The 26,542-nt window shown below is 43.7% G+C and overlaps 1 protein-coding gene across 1 annotated transcript; it reads right to left on the bottom strand.

Moving 5' to 3' along the window:
- Positions 1-901: 901 nt before the first annotated feature.
- TOM1L1 (target of myb1 like 1 membrane trafficking protein) lies at positions 902-25,361 on the bottom strand. The gene is made up of 15 exons (XM_086473467.1): positions 25,304-25,361; positions 25,014-25,098; positions 22,656-22,734; positions 15,326-15,475; positions 14,795-14,914; positions 13,223-13,330; positions 12,422-12,538; positions 8,769-8,902; positions 6,285-6,345; positions 4,744-4,861; positions 3,782-3,878; positions 3,216-3,276; positions 2,281-2,368; positions 1,921-1,993; positions 902-965 (listed from the first exon to the last, which is right to left on the bottom strand). The coding sequence occupies exons 1-15, from the start codon at positions 25,359-25,361 to the stop codon at positions 902-904; spliced, it is 1,413 nt and encodes a 470-aa protein (XP_086329593.1).
- Between the last annotated feature and the right edge of the window lie 1,181 nt (positions 25,362-26,542).

Below are 26,542 nucleotides of genomic sequence, written 5' to 3'. Positions count from 1 at the left end.
ATCAATTATAAATTCAGAGAACTATACCTGTTAAAGTGCACATTTTACACTCAGTATTAAAACAGATAAGGCACTTCAGTGATTACAAGATAAAACTGTTATTAACAGGGTGAAACAACCTGACTAAAACAAACGGATAACTGTTGCTCATCTGCATTGTAGATGATAATTTTTTTCCTTCACCAGAACAGCACTCTCTGCAGGGCAGGAACATTGAAAGAAATGATCGATCCCCCTCCAGTATTTATGGAGTAAAAAAAGCAACAACGCCACAGGAACAAGCAGGGGTTTTCTGTTCTGTTAATCGTGGATGACAGCACCTCATGTCCCAGCTCAGGTTCTTACCAAGACAAAAATCCAACTATATTATCAAGAGGCCTGATTTTAGAAGAGTCCTACATACCAAAATCCCCTTACAGATTTCTAGGGAGGTTACACAGACAGCAATGAGGCCAAAAGAGAAACTGGATTCTGCAGTTTCTGTAAACATAATGTTCCGCTTTGTTTGCTGCATAAAGGGGTAAAGCAATACAAAGGAGGAGTTAACCTGGAAGAAAAGGTTTCTCCTATGGTTGCAGGAGTCCTTTTTGTTTGCTTGTGTCAGGTGGCAAGTGTTACTTCATACGCAGGTGAATTTGGAAATCGTATTTTAAAGGCCCTAAAAATACTTTAAAAACAATCGTACAAGTCACCTTGAAGAACGCACAGTTGAACACTTCGGACAAATTGCAAGGTGTGGATCCAAGTAACTTCAACTTCCACACAGCTTCGTATTCCAGCACTTACTGTGTTGTGTCAAAACACAAATCCTGCCCTGTTATTCACTCGTACATTATAGGAAGCACTGCACAGGACCAGCATCAGAGAATAACGTGTCCAGTAAATGAGTTCACCTCCACCTTCAACATTCTGTATTCTTTTTATCAGCTGTCTTCAGCACGCCATCAATGTCTTCATAAACAGCTCTGCAAGAAGAACAGGGTGACTCCCACATCACAGCTGTTTCATTTTAACAAAACGCACTAATGAAATCCTGCCCAAGCACCAACATGTTTATAGCGTTTGCCTAACGAAGTAGCATCAGTCACAGGATGCCCAGGTTTCCATGGAAACCAAGAGCCAATCCTGTGGCACATCTGTGATGACACATTTAATGAGGTATCTCTGGACATCGGCACTTTTGATGAAATAAGTTTGGGAACAGGACTGCAAAAGGCAAATGGCGAGCATACCATGCGGCATGCAATTATTGCACTAGTTGGAAAAAAATGAATAAAGCTTCATTGAGGTTTCACTACCTCAGAATTCAATGGTTCCTCAGAAATAAGTTTTGTGTAGATGACAATTTTTTTTGCAATTTCCTGGTAGAAAGGAGAGTTCTGCCATCCATTTAGTTTTGTGTTAGTTTTCTGTCTGATTACTCGGCCCTCTGGAGAGTCCCACATCCATTCCCTTTTGTAGCTTATATTTAAATTGAGGATTTTCTTGATAAGCAGTAGAACAAACATTCTTAAAACTCACAATTGCTGTGAACAGGAATTACTCTGATTATCTTGCTCCAGAACTACCTGTGTTGCAGTGTCAATCAGCTTCTCCACCAGGACCCTTACCACGTGTTATTCCCCTTTATACATCACCGGACAGGATTTCAGTAGGTCCCTTCTGACATAGCATTCCTCTACGATTTTTACAGAACACATTACAGGCGTTTATTCCTTCACTGGTTATGCCAGAAATAGTGGAAGAAAATGTAAAAAAATGCAGCCACACTCTCATTTACATTAGCGATCCAGCTGGTCAGCTAACTCAGTCTAAATAGCGTGGTCTGTTTTCTCACTCAGAAGAAAAAGCCATCTCAGAAGCCTTCTTGCCTTTGACATCCAAGAAAACCATATATTATTTATTTTAAAAGTTACTTACTCAGTGGGAGCCAAGGGATCAAATTCCATTATCTCATAGTAACGAGGCGACTGTGACTTGTTCTTTGATGCAGCTGAAGAATAAAGACAGGCAGATAAATCCAGATTTAAGTGTAAACGAAAAGCGTGCTTACTGCATGTTACTTTCTTGTACTTTCCTGAAAGCAGCAGCTTATCTCCTATGTGCCTAGTTGCTTTAACGCCAAAATGGACGGATGCGCCTAAGAGAAGCCATGAGCAATGAGATTTTGTCCATGCTTGTTGCTGCTGCTGGTCTCTAACAGCCGTTACGTCAAGCCCTCAAGGTCCAACAACAAAACTACACCTCCGTGGAGGTCAGGCGGTCTGCAGTATTTGTTACCTGCTGGTGACGGTCTGTTTAATGACGTCGTAGGTCCAGTCTGCAGATTTACTGGATTCAGAGGCACTGGGCTCAAAAGAGTTGCCAACTAAGGACATCAAACAAAACAGCGCGTAAACAGATTGTTCTGTGAGAACTGGTTTGACTTCACTCATGCAACTGCGGCCTTATCTTTAGGCTCTCGGACTATGACAAGTGAGTTCTAAGGTCAACAGCTGCCAATCTAGTTCATCTCTATTATGCACACAGAGTTCAAAACATCTTTTAGTGTTACCTAGAGCACGTTTGTATGCTTTACTTCAGTGCAATCTGTTACACTGCACAGACCCAAAAGACAGCAGTACTCACAACACAGATACCTGCTTTCCCTTGTGGTTTAAAAGAGGGAATATGCCTGTGTGTCCGGGGGCTGCTTCTCCTCTTTTCTCTTTCATACTGCCTACCACCAAACCGCATGCAAATTCATAACGTTACCTCAAAGCCCCTTCAGAGCCTCTGCATTCCTTCTGTCACGGGTGTTTTGTCTGCAGCATGTGCCATTCGTCCTACACTGTACTTTGGTTTTAAGTGGTTTTTTGGATTTTTTTTTAATGTCTTATTTCAGATGGAAACCAGACCAGAGTAATGGCAGCAGAGGAGATCTCAGCTTGCTTCACACAGCAACAGATTAAACACAAATAATACAGCAACTGCTTTCTGCAAACTCCCCTGAAATTGTGCTGGACCCAAGAAAATAAGCTTTTGTATTAGCATCTGTGGTATCAAGAGGAAAGCTGGCCTGGGCTCCAAACACGGAGTGTTCCCCGATGTATGGAGAGGGGCCACCTGACAGATCTTTGTATCCCATTTGGCTAGCAGTGGGGCTAAACCCAAACAGTTCTCATTTTGACAGCTGCCAGCAGAGAATGACTATTCTGAGCAGGAACGTCACTCACATTGCTGTACGAATGTCCAGCTGGGCTGCTCACACCGTTGTTTTGCGCTTCAGTGGCAAATCTAGGAAAGGGTGTGAAAGTAACCGAGAAATTATCAAACCCGTATACTCTGACTGTTACATTATTTTCTTGCTGGTGCGTCTTTAACTTATGTCCCAACTGAGAGCAGCAGGGGCCGGCGGGCCAGGTTCCCCTTCACATGAAAGGAACCTCCAAGGTCACCTCCCCCATCCCAAACCCTTATCGACCCGTACAGCTCATCTGTTTCTCCTGCCCGCTGCAGCGCTGACCACACTCAAGCAGAAAGTCGTATCTCCAGTGCGTTTTGACTGCTGACGTAAATTTATGTCTATGACTAAACAGCGCTGCAGGAGTAGTGTATGCTTAAGCACGTCAAGCAATGTCCAGCACACAGGTAGTTTTCACTTGTTTTACTGGACTAACATGCAGAAGTAGAAAAATCTGTGTTCTCAGAGCTTTCTATAAACTCATTGGATGAATTACAGAGTACTAATAGTTCTGAAGATCTGTTATCTGCTACCATTTCTTGATAAGAGATTACTCACAGGAATTGCTGAGCTTTTGTAGTAGTTACTAAATCCAGCTGTGGATAAATGGATGGATGATGCCTCTTTTTATCTTCAGGGTGTACAGATATGCAATCTGAAATTCAAAGTAATAATTAATGATCATTTAAACCTCATTAAGCAAATGTTAGTTACTTGTACTGTGAACATGAAAGGGTGAAATTTTGTTTGGAAGGCATATAAAGAGTCTGAAACAAATTGCTGTTTATCACATGAAAGGCAGAATTTTAATGTCTCTGAGAAGGTTTTAGGTGCAACATATTTATCTCCTTAAAATGTCAGAACAACATCAGCAGTGCTGTACATGGTAGACACCATTTAAAATTCACTATTTCTAAAAGACTAAAATGGAACTATAGGCATTTATTCCTGGGGGGACATTCACACCTTTAAGGTCAGTACACAGACTCCCCTAGAGCGGATAAAGGAGGGGCTTCTGCAAACAGTAATTCAGGGTATCAAAGTCAGGAGCTTTACTCACTCCTCTGACTATGAAAGTAGTCTAAAGTTAAAGGAGATGAGTGTCTTTCAGAATGAACCATTTCTAACACCACGAGCCTCCTGGAAAAATTTGGGGCACCAAGGAGTGAGAAAAGCGTATCTGTGTTTCTTTCTTCCAAGCCTTCAGAACAAGCACTACCAGACTGTTTCACAGGCTTCATTGCAATAGCAAACAGCATGTTCTACTGTTCAAATTTACATGAAGGGGGAGAAAAGATTACTGCTTCCAGTGAAAACAAACTACAGGGAACCTTACACTATCTTTCATTTTTTTCTATGTACACATGTCAATTCTCCTTTTAAGGAGATGTAAGGAACATCCTTTAAGTTAAGGAGTATCTTTGTCTTCTTTCTTACAAGAAATTTCTTGATTCCTCCACTAAACTCTTGGTTTGCTTTAGGAAACCAGATTGCAAGGGAAATGTGCATTCATCACTTACTAAGGCCTGAAGGCGACACTGCAGAGTCAGTTTGCACCACTGTTGACACGGGAGATGGAGAATCTACAGAGAGGTCAAGTAGGTCACTTGAAGGAGCAGATGGCTGTTTCCTGTACAGCTTAACATTTGAAAAGGAATAAAGTTGTTTGGTGGTTTTTGTTTTGGTTTGTTCGTCTGTTTTTTTTTTTTTAAAGGAACTTGTACAGTTTTAAGGAAATTGCTATTTTTCTCAGAATATAAACTTTTAAAATCATATTAAAATTTGGCATCTACGAGAAGACCAGGATTATTATTATTGGGGTGAAAGATAGCTAATGAAACAAAACATGCTTTCCAGAAAAGATCAGTTTCAGCAAGGTTGCTATGTCAAAAACGTAATGAAAACAATTCTGAAGTAGGAAACAGAACAGACTCAATTGTAAAAAACAATCGTGAGTTGTTTTAGATACAGGTTTGATACCGATCTTCTGATTGATCCTCTACAATTATCTTCATACTACTTATTTGTGTTGTGGAGATTTGATACATACTCAGGAGATTGAACTTTTCCTATCCAAAACAGGACTGAAAAAAATCAGAATCACAACAGCGTTTCCTAGGACACAGAAAAGGGTTCCCTTTGTTTCTCCTGTAGGTGTGTTAGAATTCAAAATGTAGCCAACCAAAGACTTTAGTAAAACCACAGGCTTGAATTGTATGGGTTTGATCACAGCAGATTAAAACTACCTAAAGGATGAGGCATTTTAAACTTGGAGACTCCTGAAAAATATAAAAACGCACAGACTGAACCATTTGGACTAGTAACTAATCCAACAGTGCATCCATCAAGCAAGAACATCCACTGACAAAACCAGGATGCAGTAACAGTGGCTCTTCAAGGAAAACAAGATTGTCTTCTACCTTTTTTTAGTAACTGACAGCTGTATTTCAGCACGCACAATGCAGTCATTTTCATACTGAGTCTTAGATGACTACGCAATTATGGCCTAGCAGAAGCTGAAACATGTGCAAAACTACTTTGGGCAATATAATTAACAACTATAATTATCAATCAATAAAGCATAGTCATTAAAGATTTGCTACAAGCCATTATTCACAATTCAGAAAAAGCTTTGACTCAGAAAAAACCCATCAGTAATAGTGAATTCTGATGGTGTAATAGTATTTCAGCCTATAAATGCTTAACAGAGAACAAATGAAAAGAAACATTATGGTTCCTCATTTAGTTTACGGCAGATAATAGTGCTGAGCTGTAGAGGTAATAAACAAGCATTTGGACAGATCGATCTCTCATTTTTCCTGTCCAAGCTTCCATCTTAGATTTGACATTATTTGCTACTTTAGTTACATGAATTCGCATGAAATTCTGCAAGTCAGACTTTAGAAAAATCAGTAAGAGCAGTATCAGCCTGTTGTCTCCTGTACCTCTCAACTAGAGAATAAAACTCTGCATATATCAAAAGTGTATTTTTCGCAATGCATAGAAAAAGGAATGTTTACAGTCCTGCAGTTCACGAGTTCATCTATAATCAATCACTCACCTCTGTGCGTTCACGTTGTATTCTCTGATTCTCCAAAAAACGAACTCTGTTTCGAGAGAACCTGTTGAAGATGTAGAGTGAAATGTTCATTCTCACATTTCTGTGATGTCATCCATAAGACTATCAAATTAGCGATAATCAAAGTTTGATTATCAAGACTCCAGAGGTGCCAAACAAGCAGTACAGTGCTTTTCTCTGAGGCACTTCTCTCCACACCAGCAATTTGACTCTCTTCTCCAGCACCGCGGTCCTCTCACCACCTACACTAACACCAGTTAGTTTGTTCTTGGGCTCACGTTTGGAGACGGCCACCTGTTTCTTCCAAAACAAAGCTGAGGCAGAGCTGACAACAAAGTTTGACTCCATTCATGCCAAATAGGCAGCTACAAACACGCACTGTGCCAAATCTGGCTCCCGCCGACCAGAACACTCTTCCAACTGGGTTGCAGGAAGCCTTCTGTCCTCAGAGGTCCCCACATTCCCTCATGTCATCCCAGGACAAACCACTTGCTATGCTGGTGCACAGCCCTCTCATTAGTTCAGGCGTTTGAAACAACTTAAAAACAAACAAACAAACAATCCACCTGCATAAATATTTATGTACTAGGGCTCACGACAGGGCTGCGTGGGGTCCAGAGGAGACCCAGTCAAGTGATATTCAGCATCCATAAGGTCAGTCCGCTTCAGAAGCAAGAGCCCCAAGTGCTACGGACATGAGGCTGTCTATACAACTGCATTTGCTAGTTAGGGTTACCATACCGGTGAGCCCCATAAAGACAGTATACAGGCAGGGAGAAGAAAACAAAACAAAAACAAAACAAAACCATCTTTCCAACTGCAGAACGTAAAAATATCTGAAATACAGGGAGAACGGCAAAATTGCTAGAGCCACTAGAGGGAGTCATCGTTACACACAGGAGGCCAGTTCACTGCGCAATGGTGATTGCTCCCGATTTAATTTGGACTCTAATAATCAGAAACAGAGAATGCAGCATGACTTGTCTTCAAACTATACCCATGGTATGAGCCCGATGCAGCTAGTTAAAATCAGTTAGTCCTTTACACATCGCAGGGGGAATTCCAAAGAACAAATCTTCCGCAGCAAACATTAACCAAATACATTTTGATACTTAACTCTGACGTGCAACGCATCTGCGCCCAGGAACGCCCCTTACATCCCAACTGTAACGTTATAGTACTAAACACAGTAGTTTTCGGTCCAGTTTTGCAATGGCCAATTAATTGCTCCTTCAATCACCAGGTGAGGCTTTCATAAGGAATTTGTTGAATTATACCCACAAGCTACTATTCACAGAGCAAGAGGTTCTTGGTCTTTTATTTCGTATGCTCATCAGTTGTAACAGAAATGTAAGCCCACATCTGACTTCAGCAGACTTACAGAAGCTGAGCAGAATTTTATTTTTGCTTTACTAAAATGAAAAGCAAGAAATGAGCACACGATTCTTTCAAGGCAGTTACTGTAAAATACGCCAACACTGCTGTAGTCATAAGATTTAAGGATAAATGCAAAACTAAATGTTGTCAAGATTAGGCCCAAAGTTCGTTCCATGACACTTAGAGGAATTAGTGATATTTCCAGTGCAGCATTCAGAACAGGATTAAAAAGATGACCCAATTCTCTAAATCTGCTAAATTTAATCATGAACCATTGCACTCAATACAGAATGATTTCTAGAACATTTCTTAGCCATGAAGGAGATCAACTGCAACACAGAAAGCTAGTTCCTATTAAACCAGAATACTCTCCATGAGCATAGTCACGTGCTATTTTGTGGGATAACACTGGAATTTTGAGCTTAAAATTAATTTCAGTTTTGCTAGTATCTAGTCATGCTACCACTGACATAACAGACAAATACACAGGATGCCAACACGAGCACTGCGGTGCTTCCATGTGTGAAAGAAAGAAACATTTTCAGCTGTGAGACAAGTAGAACAGCGTGTTTCAACCCAGCTGAGAAAAGCAAGCGACTCCCTTAAGCATGCAATGAGGCAGAATGCCATTCCATGGCCGATTTCTGCAGTAAAGCTGTCAAAGTTGTTTAGAAAGGAGAACAAGTATTCTTCCCTGATAGCATATACGCTTAACAGTGATAAAGACCATCGCCTTTGTAGGGTTTGTAGCAGACTGATGACAAATTCACTGTGCGCTGCCAAAAAGGAACATCAGATTCCAAAATGATTTTTGTTTGTGTGCCCCCATCAGATTTCCTGTCTATGCTGTTAACTTGTTTTACTCCGTTCTAATGGATTTCTACCGACCTTTATGAATAGTTTCCGAAGTGTTTAGGAGAAGGCAAATACATTATTTTCTCTTTTCGCAATCATGTTTCTTTTCTGGATTTAAGAACAAAGTCTGCCTCCTTGTGGAGAATCAGTGTTAGACGGAGGGACCATCTGTGTCCATGGAGTGTGCTTATTCAGTCAGGATACCACCTGTGGGGAGAGAGGCCCTGTACGTACCTTTCATGTCCCAGGAGGACATTATTCAGATCTTCATTTACTTGTATTAACTCAACTATCACATCTTCATTCTCCACTGTCACCAACAATTCCATGATCCTCTCCTGCATCATCCGACAGGTCTTGTACAGTTTCTGCTTGAGGCAGGAGAAGAAGAATTAAAAAAAAACCCCACAAATCGTCACTGTGGTCTCCCAGTCTGTCAGTTCTGGAGAAGAATGACAAGACACTTGAGCACTGCAGACTCACAGGTAACTCTCCTTAATTTACACAGACTGCACGCGCGCCAAACATCGCAAATAGCGTAATTTTCACGTCTTTGATCTCTGCGAGGCAGGCTGACAACAACCATCACCACAGCCAGCACTCTGCCCAGTCCCTACCGCTTGACCCACCTTTACTTCTAAAGACGCGATCTGTCTCTCAAATCTAAATCACAACTTGCAAAATAACGATGACCCCTCTAGGTGATGCAGAGCAAATCTGATCCTGTTTGAAGCTGATTAAACTCAGCAGGATACTTCACACAGATGTAATGATGTGATCCTGTCCAATGTCCGCTTGCAGGAAAGACAATGCTGGTCTAAAGGACAGAAGGGCTCTGTGACGTGTCTCTAGCTCCAACTGTTCCTCCAAGTGGGGAAGTTTGGATGCGCTCAAGCTACGCCCTTTTTGAGAAAGTCACACAAACCTAGCAGGGCCCGCTCATAGGGCGCTGTGACAGTTTACTGAGTAGAGTTTTGCACTGTTGACAGTTGAAATGGAAGATACGTTTATTTCTGTTCCTCTCCACTGCAGATTTTGCATGCTCAAAGAAACAAATTCTTTAGCAACAGGAACTTCAACTCAGTCAATGTTCCCCCCCCCCCGCCCCCAGCGCATTTGCAAATGTTGGCTGGCTCTGCGTACAGGGAAAAAAAGGAGGAGGAAAATTACTCTGTTTGCACACTGCTATTCAGAAATGGCTCCGGCATTATTTTCAAAGTTGATCTGATTTTTTCCTCAAAAAAAACATATACTTCACGTAAATATATAATTCTATTTATGTAAAAAGAAATTTTGCATGCCTTTGCTAAATCTGCATAAGGATTACAGAGTACTGTGTCTTTCAGTACTGTATCTTCACAGCCCAGGATAAAACACACAACAATGTATTTAGTTTAATGTCTGTAATTAAATTTAAAACCTCTCCAACTCCACACTTTACTACCTGATCCACATTTAAAAGCCTGTATTTCTTATGGCACCATTACACAGGCAGCCTAGCTCCTTTGCAAATATCAATATTCAACAGAGAAGGAAATTGAGCCACATTTCAGGCAGGGATTTGCTAGGCTTTGCTCCTTCCCGCAGTGAGCTATGCGCTCTTATGTTTTGAAAACTGGAGTTTTACAATGAAGGCGTAACAGTCACCAGTGATTCCAATGAATTTGTGCTAATTCTCACCAGCTGATGATCTGGCCCCAAATCCCTGCATGTCCATCAAGTATGTCTGCTCACTATCCAGTACAAAAGTTTGCTGCTGCTCTTCTTGGCCGATACTGAGTTTTAGCTATTCTGTAACTATTGTTACTGGTCAGCACAGTATTTCCAGTGAGATCTGCTATCTTAAGCTTTGCCCAAAACAGGGTGGAGAAGGGGAGGAGCCTTGCCACTAATGAAGCTACAGAACTGAAAATACGTTGCACTGATGAAGTTCACCCTGTTACAGTTTTTATTGAGAGACTCCAGATAATCAGGACTGAAATTAACGTCTCCAACTCACTCCTAAACAAGCAGCTCTATTAATAAAGGATTCTGTTCTGACAACGAAAGCCTAATCCAAGCAATCCAGGTAGAGCCACAAACAAAAGGAAACATTAAACATCGTTAAAGCAACAAGCTAGCCTTGCTTGATGCTTTATACCACTCGGCGCACAGGGGAAAAGAACAGAAAGAGCAACAGTGAAATTAACATAGAAGGAATGAGTTTTCAGTCACTCTCCCACAAATGGCAACTCCACACCCTGTCCTCGAACTTTTGCCAACAATTTTATGACTGGGCGTGTCAAGAAGAATCCACTGGTTTACTGTGGGCAACCTAATCCGTGCACCCACATGCAGAAGGGCCACAGCAGGAGACAGGAAATGAAAGACACACTTTTCCTGTTTCACAACCAGAAACACTTGTCGTGGACCGGACAGAGGTGGCCAAGTGTATTCAAGAGGTGGCCAAGTGTATTCAACCAGTGCACTCTCCTACCTCGGGTGTCTTTCACTAGCTGGTTAAATCATCAGGGCCAGTTTGCACCTTGGCAACCTCCCTGGTGACAGCAGCACTACCGGAGCAAAGTATTGTGCATAGACCAGCCAGAGCTCAGCTGCTGAGGTGGTGCCCGTGGCTGGAACAACCTACACGCCATCCTTCAGCGCAGGCACAGCAAGCCCTCTGCAGGCTACTGCAACAGCTCTTTGCCAGTGTTTGAAGTCTGCTCTGCTCAGACCCTTGCTTCGCAGGCCCTTCCTCCTTGGACTTGTAGCTCCACAAATCTCTGCAAAAGAGATACTGTTGGAGACGCGGGGAATTTCCAGGGGGGCAAAAGCCACCAGGAGATTGTGACTGTCTCCACTCTGGTTCCCCCAGATCAGCAGTGCTGCCTGTCATAAAAGATGAGAGACAGTGGCAAACCCCCGCTACCTCTCTGTATCTCATCTTCAGTTGTGAATCAACCCATCAATGGGCACAGCTGAACAGCACGACCTTGAAGGCACCCGAACAGCACCCAATAAGGGCTCCTGGCAAAGGAAAAATTCTCCACTGGGCAACAGAAGCACGCTGAAGGCTTGCCAAAATTAGATCAGTTCTCCAACACATTTAATGCTGACAAATAACCAAGAATGCTTCCTCACCACAGAAGTTCAGAGGTAAGTTTAGAAACAGAAGGATGTGATAAAAGCTATTAAAGTTCTTGCAGACAATACGAAACAGAAAAACATCCAGTGACATAGTGGACGTTACCAAAATGCTAAAGTAATACTGCATGTTTAATTTTTAAAATAGGAAATACAGCACAAGTAGAAGAAATGACATCACAGAAAGAATGCCTCCATGTTCACTGTCAAATCTAAACTAGACTATTGCAATACACTTCCTTCAGGCTACACTTTAAGAGCACGTGATTCATCTATAGCGCAGCAAGTTCCCAATCTTTGGGGTCATGCACATAAAACAAATGCTTCATATTCTCCACTGGCCTTCAGTCTGCCTTTAAGGTACTGGTAATAATAAAGAGCACTGAAAACTCCAAGACGGATATGAGAGCGAGCCTGTGTCATCATCTGTTTTCCCACAAGGCAACTGCGTTCAACTGGAATGTTCTCAGGGCTGTTTGACAGAACATGCTTAACAGAGAACGCTCCATTATGAAATTCCTTTGCCCCTGGAATTCCCTAAAGCTTAAATCTGCATTGCAAGCTGTATTGTCCTTTCCTGACTATCTAGATGTCAGGGGAAGGTGAAGGAGACAACAGAAAGCTGAGCAAAACCAGAGATGGAAACCTGTTGTTGGATTCCATTTGGCAATCTGAATCCAGATGTTAAAAGAAAGGATACAACATACTTTAAATTCAACTTTGACCAAACCAATATAACCTAGCAATGAATTATCACATACCTGTAAAAGATTCATATCATCCGGATTTTCAGAGCCAGGAACATTTTCTTTTAATATTGATGACATGACTCTCACATTCATTTTTGCCATATCGAGCTCACTGTACAGTTTCCCAACCTGTTGAGTTCAACAGGACAGAACGTTGTGTAGGTGAACAGAGTGAGCAGAACAATTCTTACCTCTAATACATACTTTCTCCCCCATTAGGTATAATACGGGCCTAATTAGCATTATTTTACTCCGGTGACATGCCGTGAAAATGAATGGAATCAGCTCAGCTTTCACATGTGCAATCAAACTAAGATCCAAGTCTGATATACCCTTGTTTTCCTTACAGTTAATCCTTCTCACTGATGTGACTGTTACTCTTTTTAGTTACCTACAGGCGAAGGAGAAGTAGAAGTGAACTGTCCTTTCCTTTCCTTCCTGCTTTTTAGAATAATCTCTTCACACAAGCCTTACGCAAAAGCATTCGGCTTTCTCACTTATCTTTGAAGCAACTTTTATCAACGTGCTCAACAACATTGTAAGGCATCATCAGATAACCTCATGCTTGAGTAAGCGATTACACTTTCTGGCTGGGGCACAGCCTGGCATTTATTGAACTCACTTCTGCCTCCTTTGCTTGGCAAACCACCATATAAAACATCTTCAGGAGAATGAACCTAAAACCATGAATATAGCGCTAAGCCACTGGAACTGACAGTCCCTTCCAGCGGTCTAGGCACCCAGGCTGCTGAAATCACACACTCACAGTACATTCCGAGTGGACCACCCTCCTCTAAACCTGTAGTACTGCACCTGCTCAGGAGTCAACAACAATGTTGGGCCTGTGGGCAGAGGCAGTGAAGAACGCTTTGCAGGATTAGCAGAAGATGGTGATGACCTTGCAGAAGGCTGAGATGAAGTCTGTGGAAAGACAAAAGAGCAGAGCTTGGGTTTAACAAAAGAACTGAAGCTGACATCCAGATGAGAAGGCTACAAAACATCTTTGTCAGAGTAGACAACTGGGCGTCAGCTTGCTCATAATCAATGCTCCCAGGGAATTTGTTGAGCAAGGTCTATTTACAAGAATAAATGTAATGGCTATTTTATCATGAAACGAGGCTTGAAATTCAGATATCTTTTAAACAGGTTTGCAAGTAAATTCCATCACAGGACAAAGTGGGAATGGCTAAGAACAGGCTAGCTCCTTGAGCTCTTAAGCCATCTAAAGCCAAGAGTCCTTCTCAAAGTGCCACTGCAATTTTACAGCGGACAGTTTAGAACGTGATCCCACTTGGAAGCAGCGGAAAGGCTGGAGGGTTAAATCCAGGTCTCTGCAGAAGATGAACTACAAAGGCCTTCGGGATCAAAAAGCTGGAACCCTTCGTTCGCAGGAAGCTTTCATTGCATTGCATTTGAACCGACAGCTAAACTGACTGCCACTGATTTTAATTGGCACATACATGTGGTAGACAGAATTGTCTCTACTGCACCTGGTGAAGAAAAAAAAACCTATTGTCTATCGAGAGCATTCTCCACACAGCTTGTTCAAACAACCTTCCAGTACTTTTGTGCACTCCACTATTCAATCATCAAATCAAACTCAGGATAAATCTGAATCATTCCTGTCTGCACTGATTATAGACATTTAATTCTGTAATTGCAAGGTTCCACTCAGTGGTGGATGGCTTTCACACTTCCCAACACTCTGGTGAAAACTGTTCTAATAGAAAAAATAAAATCTGGAAAGAACGGCTTTAAAACATGTACTGTATTTTCAGCTGATGTCCAATGCTCAAGCCATGCTTATATTTAATGTCCTAGATGCTACACAAAGCTATCCATGACATATGCTTAAATAACATTTACTGTTTACAGGCTGCGCAAACAGCTGGAGAGATATATAGACAACAGTCTTTTCTTATGTACTTCTACCTCTCTTGGTTTAATTTTAAAGATCGATAATGCTCATGTTCTGAACAGTACGTGTTTTTGTGAAAATCTTACTCGTTTTAGTTGAGACTTTCAGAAGCTCACAAGTTTGGAGCACACAGCTCTCATTCGTCTTGAGGTGAACAGCATCCCCAAATCCTTTACAGACTTTGAAAGTCTCAAGAGAGAGATGCTTCCTTTTTGAGAACATCCCCACTAATCTGTGGTTTGAAATAAAATAGACTATTATAAAGGTCAGGTTTCTTTGTTGTTATCTTAGCTGTTATAACTGAAACAGATTCTTGCTCACGTGCTTAAGTAGGTTGGTCATATTCTGCCCTGGAGCATTTAAATAAAACAAAACAAACACGCCTTCTTTGTCTACAGAGCTCATACAACTAACTCATCCTGTTTGTGATTTACAATGGTTAATGACGTATCCGTGTGCATTCCCACCTTAGGTCCCCCTCTGCTGGCGTCAGAAGATGGAAACTCCACTCCTTTCTTCAGCAATTCTAGATAAACTTCTTTTACTTCGCTCACATCCACCATTCCTTGGAAGCCTCGGGCCCACGTCTAGTTTTGAAATAACAGGAACAGTAACAGTCACAGAAACGGACAGTCAGTGGGTCAGACAAGCACTTCCAAAACAGGTGGTCCTAAAGGCAGGTCATTCCCTCCATCCGGTCCAGCTGACTCCATTCAAAGCAGCAGGAACCACGAAGGCTCCCAAGTTACCTCTTGTCCTGCTTGCTAAGTGCAACCACAGAGGGAGCACACACACAGACTGGGAAGGGAATACAAAAGGCAGACGTTGACAGTTTTCCAGGTCTCTCCATTTGTCATTCCAGCATGAAGCAGGAGCAGCAAGAATAAAGTCTGCTTTAGGAAGAGGTTCCCATGAGTATGTTACCGTACAGAAACGGGCTGCATCATTAAAGGTTTACCATATAGCAGAGACACCAACACTCTTGACTCTAGACTTACCATGATAAAGGTCAAGATTTTCTCCTGCATGTCAATCGGCAGATTGTATCTTGGATTCAGCAGCTTCACCAGCTTGTCTTTACAGAAATCTTTCTTCACAACTAAAGACTGGAACCTCGGGCCACAGTTCTCTATACACATGTCAAGCAGCTGCACACACAAAAAGCTTCTGTTACACAGATACTAGGGAAAAAAAAAAGCCAACTTGACTGCTTTTGTTTCCTTTTGTTTAATTTGTTCCAGGGTGTTATGGGGAGGAGTACAAATGGATAGGAACAGATTATTCCCAGCTATCTCACTAGAATGTCTGATGAGGTTACCACAGGGAAACAGCAGCTCACTGTGCGCGCCGTTACACCTACGCAATACAAAATGAGATGCGTTAGCTGGAGTTATGCTATTTTTAACAGAGAACTATGGTCACACTTGTTTCTTTGTCATAGCAGTCACTGAACATGCAGTACCTTAACAGCATGAAATCTGTCCATAGCTTAAAAAAAATGACTTGTACAGGTTTATTTTACAGAATTAGTTCACTGCCTAGCACATTGGTACCCTGGTCTGACAGATTCTGAAGAGCTCTACAAAAGAAGAAAATAAGATTACTAAATGCCTCTCTTCTAATCTGCCCTGTAAGTGAGAGACTAATGAAAAAAGAGAAAAGAACAAATGCAACAACTCTGAGTACAATTTCTCCATGCGTTTTAAAGGTCACATTGATTTGAAACAGAATAGCTGAATTGTTCCAATTATCAGATTCATCTTCATGAAAAAAGTCTACTTCCAAAACTCTGCTTGGAATGCTCAGAGTAGGATCCCTGCAAGCAACATGTCCACCCTATCAAATATCGCAGTGTGCGATAACGACGAGATACTTCTCCTGGTACACCTGGAGGTGGCTGCCTACAATTCCCATTTTACAAAAGAGGTATCAAAAGCTGTCGCTACACCCCAGTCACCTGCAACCAGGTCAATACAAGCCTTGACAGGAAACTGGGGTCAGTCAGATCAGGTGCAGAATCAGGAACAGAACTCATCTGGCCTGGCTCAGAGCTGGAGACTGACCATAGGACTACGATGCCCCACGTAGAGAAAAATGGTCACTCTCGTGCTTTTTGCTCTTCAACCGTATCTTTACTTTCCTTCCCAATTTAAGAGGGAAGATGGAAAGGTGAAATCAAAGGGTAGAAATTAACAGAAGTCTGCAAAATTTCATGGGTTTTGAGACAAAACTTCCCCTAAATCATGCGACAGGATATATTCTCAAAAGCATACAAAGATTTTAAGAGATGCTATTGTAATTTTGATAAAAGTTAAATATACTTTCCTATTCAGAGCAGACTATATTTGACTAAGTTGAAATCACTTTAGTAGCTCATTTTCTAGCCTCAGGACTTGGGGATTTTTCTCCCAGAGTGATAAGGAACTTATGGGAAAACAGGTTTAAGACCAGCAGAAAAATATATTGCTGAAATGAAAACAGGATAGAACAAAGAGACCCTGGCAGACTGCTGTGCAAAAAACTAACTGAGAGATAATTACAAAAAAATCTTGGCTCGAATCATTATTTTTCATTTGAAAGTGTACATGAAACATATGCTAATAAGCCCAGTCATTTGCCTGTGCAGTACTTCAAAGATGGTCTGTAAAACATTTTCAACCCAGTGCATGGGAAATTTGGTATGCTACTCCCTATTATTAATTCCCTACTTAAGGGACTGAATATTTACCCTCTGAATGAAAGTACTGAACTAATGGGCTAGATCCTCTGCTCAATTATGCCAGTACAGCCCACTCACTTAGAGCAAAACTAAGCTGGTGTAAGAAAACGAAGAATTTGATTCAATTATTTTTAACTGGACCATTCATGAACAAGCCACTTCCATGCTAGTAACACCTTTCATTAGAATTTAAATTTATCATTGCAAATAAGTGTTCACCTTCCCCAGCAATTCCACTGGAATGAACAGATCCAAGGTGGCCAAGTGAACCACTGCTCCACGTCGCACAATGGAATCTCAATAGAATCACAGGATGGTTTGGGTTGGAAGGACCTCACAGACCATCCAGTTCCACTCCCCTGCCATGGGCAGGGACACCTCCCACCAGACCAGGTTGCTCCCAGCCCCATCCAGCCTGGCCTTGAGCACTGCCAGGGAGGGGGCAGCCACAGCTGCTCTGGACAACCTGTGCCCGTGTCTCACCACCCTTGTAGTGAATAATTTCTTCCCAATATCTAATCTAAATCTCCTCTCTTTCAGTTTGAAACCATTACCCCTCATCCTACCACCACACTCCCTGATAACGAGTCCCCCCCCCGCAAGCACTGGAAGGCCACTATAAGGTCTCCCTGGAGCCTTCTCTCCTCCAGGCTGAACACCCCCAACTCTCCCAGCCTGTCCTCGCAGGGAGCTCCTCCAGCCCCCTGAGCATCTTCATGACTCTCCTCTGGACCCGCTCGAGCAGATCTATGTCTGTCTTGTGCTGGGAGCCCCAGAGCTGGACGCAGCCCTGCAGGGGGGGGTCTCACCAGAGCAGAGCAGAGGGGGAGAATCACCCCCCTCAACCTGCTGCCCACACACTGCTCTTGGTGCAGCCCAGGATGCCACTGGCTTTCTGAGCTGCCAGCGCACGTTGCTGGGTCACGCTCAGTCTGTCATCCACCAGCACCCCCGAGTCACCCTCCCCAGGGCTGCTCTGGATCCGCTCATCTCCCAGCCTGTATCTGTGCTTGGGATTGGCCCGACCCAGGGGCAGGACCTTGCCCTTGGCCTTGTGGAACTTCATGAAGTTTGCCCAGGCCCACCTCTCCACCCTCGTCCCTCTGGATGGCCTCCCTTCCCTCCAGTGTGCCAACCGCACCTCTCAGCTTGGTGTTGGCGAACCTGCTGAGGCTGCACTCGATGCCCCTGTCCTCATCGCTGACAACGACGTTAAGCAGCACCGGTCCCAATATCGACCCCTGAGGAACACCAGTCGTCACTGGTCTCCACTCAGACATGGAGCTGTTGACCATGTGACTCTGAGTGCGACCATCCAGCCAATTCCTGATCCACCGAGTGGTCCATTCATCAAATCTCTGTCTCTCCAGTTTAGAGACAAGGATGTTGTGCAGGACAGTGTCAAATGCTTTGCCCAAGTCCAGGCAGGTGACATCAGCTGCTCTTCCCTTACCCACCACTGCTGTAACCCCCTTGTAAAAAGCAGCCACATTTGTCAGGCACAACTTGCCTTTAGCGAAGCCATGTTTCAATAACAGAACTGTCCAAGCAACTTCAACCAAGCCGTTAAGCTTCCTCTAAATGACAGGAAGGACCTGAGAACTGTTGGAATCAACAGAGCTGCTATGTTCCAGGCTAGCTAATACCAGACATTCAGATGAGTGAAAAGGGGAGCAAAATGCACAACCAAAGCCCTCTGCTTCACCTGACAGCAACACAAAGCTAAAAAGATGAAAGGCAGCTGAAAAGAGGTGAAGACAAACTGTAAGGTGGAAACAAAAAGGGGAGAAGCTGTTAGGTATAACAAAATGTCAACTACATTCCTTATCAACAGATACCTCACTCAGAATTCAGTAGGACCATCTGCTCACCTAAACCAGCCAGATATGGTCCCTAAAGCTGTAATGAGTGGATGTAGTTTGTGATGGATACTCCTCAGACTTAAGGTGAATGCAAGAAAACACAGATGAACAGTTTGCTGCTTCATACTTTTGACTCAAAGGGAACAAGTCATTAATCCAACTCCAGGATTACACTCTACCAAATATATACTGATGTCTACCCAGTAGAGTTTTTGAACAGCAAGACAATATTTCCAAGTGCCAACATTTAGAAGAAACCTGTACAAGCAGCTTTTTCAGCTGCCATTCATCAATTACAGTGTAGTGGCTATGTTGACCAAGATTCTGCATTTCAAAAATATTAATTTTTCAGACGTCCTGGAATTTTTAAGGGGTATATATATATATATATATATATATAAAAACAGTGAAATATGGATTTATTTTGCTCCCACCCAATGTCCTTTTCTTTTCCTCTTTGCCCATATATACCATAAAGTGTAATAAAATTGACTAGGACTTTTTTGATTGATGAACTGGAGGGCTCTCTCATGTTTTTGTATTTTAGATCCTCTGCTTTGTGAAATGTTTATTTAACAAAGGAAAATCTGAAGGCCACATTTGCCACACTAATTTGTTTTTTTGTTGTTGTTGTTGTTTGTTTTGTTTTTACACCTGAAAACTTACAGAATATTAAAAGGAAAACCAGAAAAAAGCCAAAAGCAAAAAACCCCAAACTCCAAAATTGAAATCCAACCAATTACTTCCTGTAAAATATCTTCCAACAACGTAATGCAGAAATGAAACAATAACTCCATCTTAAATGTCTGCTCACTGCTTTGTATGAAGAGTGTGTGTGTGCGGACACAGGCGCAGAGAGGGACACTCAAACCACTTTCCCCACGTGTTCTTCAGTTCCTAAGACTTTTCAGAACAGGAGCACTGCAGTAAATGCTTCACAAAACCAACGGAGATCTACAGAGACAGCTGCACAGATGTCTCAGCATTCACTACGTAAACACAGTTTACGTATCCAAAGTCTAGTAGTAATAAGAAGTCAAATAACACATACACACTTTGCTGGATTCCTGCCTAAGAGTTCTAATCCTCTTCACTGATTGCAAAATCCCCACCGCCAAGCCTGATCACATGGCTTTATCAAAGACTGTGCATGAAGCAACTTCATGGCCTGACACACATACACCTCGATCCACGTGACTTCACAAGCACCAGGTAACTTCAGTAGATCAGAGTACATGAAGTCAAGCCATAGCCAACACACCGTACAGCTAGCACTCACCCCTCTTCCTCCAACTAAATAAATAAGCATCTGTGAGCCAGGGGGAGGAAGACATTGTTCAGATTAAACACATCTCAATGACAGGATCAGGGCTAACACATGCAGTCGTGCTACTTCAGATGAAGACGTTCACATTTCACCCATGTGTATTCTCTGGGAATAAGCTCCTTAAGCAGCTTCATTAGAAAGATCAAATTCCAGAATTCAAGGCTGAGTAAATAAAAGTGGATCAAAGTACATTTCAAAAGAAAAGTGATTTGTAGATCTGGTGCCTTCTTAGTTGTATCTAATGTAGTCAGGAGAGACAATTTGATGTAGAGTCTCAAAAGGCAGAGGACCACATTTACTGCAGGAAATGCAGGCAATAACTTACACTTCATCAAAAAATAGCCCTTATTTTTGTAGAAATTTGAAAGAAAAACAATTTTTAAGAGTTGCATGGGGAGGGTGTGGGGCTCGGGTTTCAGAAATCGAAAATTATTTCTGTTTTTCCATTTGCAATGATTTGCTGTTCCAGTCTACACATTTCAAAATGTGAAACAGGAACAATTTCATTAAGGCAATCAAGAACATAAAAGCAGAAGATATAACACATAGAAAGCCTGATTTGGGAACAAAGGAGATAAGAGTCATACACGATCAGCGATGAGGTCAAAGGAAAGGATTTACACATGCTAAACTGATGGCAGTACCGGTAGAAAACCAGCAAACAGAAAGGAGCCACGGGCAGAGGGAGAGGCAAAAGGCGGAAGACCTTGCATACGAACAACGGCAGGAAGACAGGGAGTTAGAGGAAAGGCTATTGATTTTAAAAAAAATAAAGGAATTCAGAGAGAAAGAAACCTGCAGTCAGAAACAGAAGCTGGGCCAGAAGGATGCGATTGCCTGGCAGGGACAGTTACATGCCTACAGGTGAGCGGGTGAGATCAGACATGGAGAAAAGGGCCTGGAATGGTAAAGAGACTGTGAGAAAGCGTGGAACTACAAGCACAACTGAAACCCGGTACGCACTCCATCTGCGAGCACATGCAATGAGCTTCCAGGTCAATGTGCTAAAGCTCTTCCTTGGTTACACCCAAATCAAGATCCTTCTCCCACTTCTATGTTCTTCAGAGCTAAGCTATGGTGTCACCTTGGGTATATCTGCAGAGTAAATACCCAAGGAAAGGCTCCTAAATCTAAGCACTGGGTTATCATAACTCCAGTTGACTGTATCAGGTATTCAGAAAGGGACCTAGGTGCACAAAGGCCGTAGGAGAAAGAAAGAAGATCTGATAGAGGGATTGCAATTACAGCGGAAACCAAGTGTTTCTGTTATGCAAACACACAGAATACACAAAAAGGTGACTCATGAGACAGTGGAGGAGGAAGCCAGGAAAGAAGCGCGGAAACGGAGTGAGCTGAAGGTATACATTGGTATGTTTAACACATTTATCTGCATCTCTAACTTGTCAGGAGACACTTGGGCAATTGCTAAATGACCTACAATTTGACACTATCCATCACCTATCTTCCTTAATCACTTCTCAGCACATATTGATATAAATAATGATTTTGCACAACAAATACCAAGCCCATGAGTAATAGTACTCAGTGTAATGCAGACAGGCTTCTACAACCTCAAAAAATGAAACTGTGAAGAAAACACTTCTAGACAAGCGGTGGAAGACACAAAACCCCAACAACTTAAAACACGAATGGTACGATTCTTCTCACAGTTGCACTGTTGTTAGTCAATGGCAATTCAAGTCGGGAACTCTCGACTTAGGACAGCGTTAGGAACTTCCAGCTACTGCCTGCATTATCAGTGTAGTAAATCTGCAACTGACTGAAATCTCAACACCTCCTCAAACTGTGGGGTAGGTCAGAAACACTGACAGATTCTGGAGGCCACGTTATCTCAAACGAGGATATTCCCAGCCACTCCAACCTTTAGTCATAACATCTGCATCTCACGTGATTTACCCTGTGTCTTGCTGCCTTGCTTAACTCGCCACTGTTACCCCTTCATTCAAGTTTCTCATTTATACGTGGTAACGCTCACCTTTACGAACAGGCACGGCACTTCCCACCGTGCTGCATACCATGCTGTTTAACTAAGATCAGCGCCACAAGGTAACAGAAGGGTCAAACATAGCTTTTATCTAACACCCCAACCTTTCACGGCCAGGTGGGGCACTCACAGAGGGACAGTCACTGGAGTAAATAAGAACTATGCTGCTTGTACAAGAAGTTTAAAAAAAAAAACAACCCCAAAACACAACAATACATTTAGGAATTCATGTCATCCAGGACTCCATGGAATGCCAGTAGACCATCTGATCTGCACTGCGGTAGTGCTGTACACACAAACAACAAAGACAGAAAACATCCTGGAGAGTTGTGTCAGTGATAATTTGCATGCCACCTTATCGTTTAAAATGTTTTCCTTCTTAGTGTCTAATTAATATAAATACAGCTGTACTTACAGACAGGGTAAGCCTGATCTCCTTATGGTTACAGTTTTTTGAAAGCTTTTTCTTTAGTGCTTTAACTGCATCTTTCGGCCTGTGACAAGAAATTAAGTAGAAGAAGTTAGCAGTGAAGTTCAGACGGTTTTTCTAGCTTGTATCTTCATCCAAGAGCCAAAAATACAGGACCAAATTAATCCCTGTATTTACACCCACATAAAACTAGAGCAATTGCCCCACTGATTTCAGCAAAATCACTTCAGCATTGAGCTAGAGCAACAAAGCAGTGAATCAGGTTTGTTATTGCAGACTGCATTACTCCAGAGACTTGTGCAGGGAAATAAAGTTATTCTCTTCTGCAAAGTCTCCTCCAAAATGATATTATTTCACTGTCATACAATGCATTTACTTATCTAGCTGTTATTGCTATGAAAGGGAACAGCAATCGCCAGCTGTATCAAGAGCTGACTGGTACCTATTTTTCATGTGTGATGCAATTAAAAAATATTCTCCTGGGAGTGCTGTGAGGAGTAGGGGTGTCTTGGCTAACTTCCAATGTTAATTGCAGGATGCTTCTAACTCATCTGAGTAATTACCATGTATGGATGGACAACCCATTCCACCCCAGAGATAGTGGCATTTCTAGCTCAGTCATTTTGATTTCTCTCTCTCTATATATATACACCCCATATCTTTTAACTATCTATGTAGGAGTAAAAGGGTGGAAGATGGCATCAGGCTTATCACATGTGGGAAACAATTTTGCCTGATTAATATGGGCTACCTATACTGCACAATTATTAGGGCTTGCTCATGGCTCGTGATCAACAAAAACAAGAAGTCTCTTTAGGATCTCTCTAGAATCTAAGATGGAGCAATAGGCACAACTACAATGTTCCAATAAGAAAAAGAGAAATCTTTGTTGAAAATATTTTAAAGCCAATGAAATTGAATGGGTATTTACCATCGCTGCACTTTTCGGTTTGAAATGTTGTACTTCATCAGAAAAAAAGGAAGGGAATTCTCTATTTTTCTTAATCCTATGCCATAGCCAGTCATACCAGAACATCAAGCGATGGATGGGAGCATGAGAGCAGAGAAGAAAACTTCCCCTTGCAGAATGCTGTACTACTACTATTGCACTCCTGCTTCTTGCTTCTCTCGCTGAAGCATCTGGAAACGCTCTGGTCAAGAGCTGGATATTGCATTAAAATAACCATTTGCCTAATTAGATGCAGCAGTTCTGCTGTTCATAGTATCCTGTTACAGACTGTGACTAGTAGTAGTTGCCCAAGAGGAAGTTATAAGGAGTTCCTCCGTGAGCGTAAGCTGTGCACAAGAGGAAATAGTTTATTAAAAAAAGCTCTGTTACATAGAAGCTCCACGTAAAAACTAACGCTGAGGGTCAAAGCATGCTGTTGCTTATGGCAACGACTTGAAGGGAGTTACTACTGACCTCCCAAAGTCTAAGAGCCACAGCTGAGAGTGTGGGATCCAAAAAAATGAAAGGAAGGAAAAGTCGATATAAAAAAAAAAAAAGATACTTGTGCAGAAACTAAGGCATACCTCATTCTCCTGGCAAAGCTCTCCAGTTGGTGTTAAACTATGCCGGTGCTAGCAGCGAGCTCTTGCAATGCAATGCTGAAGCTGATCTTACATGAGAAAAAATGTCCTTCTCCCACTTTTTAGGTGAGAACAAGGAAGTACAAAGCAGCAAGTGGCTGAGCAAACCAGAACGTGGCTGTTCAGTGCAAGAGGCCACCTCTGTCCTGGGAAGCCCTAGGTTCATGCCTTGATACGACAGAGCCCACCGAACAGAAACCCAGCCACCCCTTCATCATGCCTGCTGTGATGTAGGTTGGCTGAGAAATCGCACAGTGGGGAACTTTGATTAAGTTAAAACCACACAGTTTTAAACAGTGCCGTAGGCAAACAAATGCTCAAGGTCTTTTTCCAGGCTGGGCTTTGCAGAGCACTTGTTCAGCCTGACAAGCGGTACAGGTTATACAAAACACACCAGACTCGGGCGAGAAACCTACGTTAGGGCCTTCCTCCAGCCCTCGTCTATGGGGAAGAGCCTGCCAGCCTAATTCCCCACAAGTCCTGACGGCTGAGCCAGCGGCACTGGGACAGGCAAGACCCTTCCCTAGGAACGAGAGACACCCGCTCCCCGCTGCTAGTTCGTTTTGGTCCCTTCACATGTGCGTCGGAAGCCCCCGGCTCGATTTTGCCCTGCCCTGGAGCAACGCTGGTGCTACCTCCGAGACGAGAAACCGGCCGCGCTCCTTTCCCGCGGGAGAAGGGGCCGCGGCGCTGCCGGTCCCTCTGACACCGGGATGCCCCCACCCCGCGCCCACGGCCCCCCGCCCCGCTCACCCCTCCTCCGTGGCATTGATCACGTCGCAGATGTGCATGAACTGTCCCCACTCTTCCGTCTGCAGCGCTCCGTAGGTCGCCCGGTCTGAAAGGCCAAGGGGAGCCGCCGTACAGCCGGCCAGGGACCCCGAGCGCCGCCGAGCAGCGCCGGGCCGGGCGGGAAGAGCGGGGAGGCGCCGTCCCGCCGCGCCCCTCACGGCGCCGGCAGCGAGGCGGGAAACGGCGCCCCCCCGGCTGCCCTGAGGCGGGCTGCGGGGCAGGGCGGGACGCGGCGCCCCCTCGTTACTCACCGACCAGGCTGCCCACGGCGGTGCCGAAAGGGTCCTTCGGAGCCTTCCCGAAAGCCATGGCCGCTGCCCGCGGAGTCGCGTGGCCTCTGAGGGGCGGCAGCCCCGTCCCGTCCCGTCCCGTCCCGTCCCGCCGGATCCGGCCGCTCCCCTCCCGCCCCGCCGGTCTCTCCCTTCCTGGGACTAGGGCGGAGCCGCCTCCAGGTGCCGTCGCGGCTTCTCGTTGCTGATCACGGGCTGGGCGGGCAGCGCCGCCCCCGAGGGTCCGGGGCTTCCCGGGGCACCTGCGAGGCCTCCCGGTTGTGTCCCCGCGGGGTGAGGGCTGACGGGGGCAGCCCGGCCCCGCACCTCAGCCCCGCACCTCTGCCGTGGACACGGAGCACCCCGGTGACTTCCACGCGGGGTCCTGTTCTCGCTCCTCGGCCAAGGTTTAACGTGGGGGGGGACACCCCGCCCCGCTCGTCGCAGAGGTCCCTCAGCCATCCCCTAAATGGGGCCGAAACCACGAGAAACTGGTCGTTTCGTGAGGCAAAGCTCAGAACAAGTGGGTCGAACCTACCCAGGGCCTCCAACCTGCCTGCCGGCAGCTGGGGCTTGGAAATCTATGCTAACTTGAGTGGAAAGGGGGAAAAAATACCTGCCTTGCAGCACCCACTGCCACGGATCTGTTCAGTGGCACTGAAGACCATGGCAATTTTGTCTTTTCAGGTATTTCGAAGAACTTTTAATAGAAGAACTGACTTTAAAGGACCAGCTTTATGATACGAGCGTTAAGATCTTCTCTTCTGGTATGAGACCACAGAAAATCAGGCTTTTCAAATGCAGCAAAATAGAATGTACCCTTTTAAACCAATACCTGCTGGTTAAATTGATTACACAATTCATTCATTTTAAAAGACAACTGCAAATGCAGTGAGAGTGACAACTTCTGCTGCACCGTACTGCACACGATGTGCAGAAGCGTTTCAAAGTTTAGCATCAACCCCTAGGAAATCACCGGGGCTGACCGCTGCTCCTGGGACGTGCGTACATGTTTTCTCAAACCTGTACGTTCTTTTCTGTTTCATGGATTTAACAGGAACAGATGCGCAGATCTCAAAAAAAAAAAACCCCAACCAACAAAGCAGTGCATGTAAGTTGCATTGCTAAAGTCATCCTTTGTTTTATGCAGGAACCACTAACACGTTCCTCTCGCCTCATACACGTTTCCACATGTGGGACTTTCTTGCTACAATTACTGTC

Source organism: Leptosomus discolor, chromosome 15, assembly GCF_034619465.1.
Source record: "Leptosomus discolor isolate bLepDis1 chromosome 15, bLepDis1.hap2, whole genome shotgun sequence".
In the NCBI taxonomy this organism is placed as follows: domain Eukaryota; kingdom Metazoa; phylum Chordata; class Aves; order Leptosomiformes; family Leptosomidae; genus Leptosomus; species Leptosomus discolor.
The sequence above is the reverse complement of the archived record's forward strand: the minus strand, read 5'-3'. Positions and strand labels throughout refer to the sequence as shown.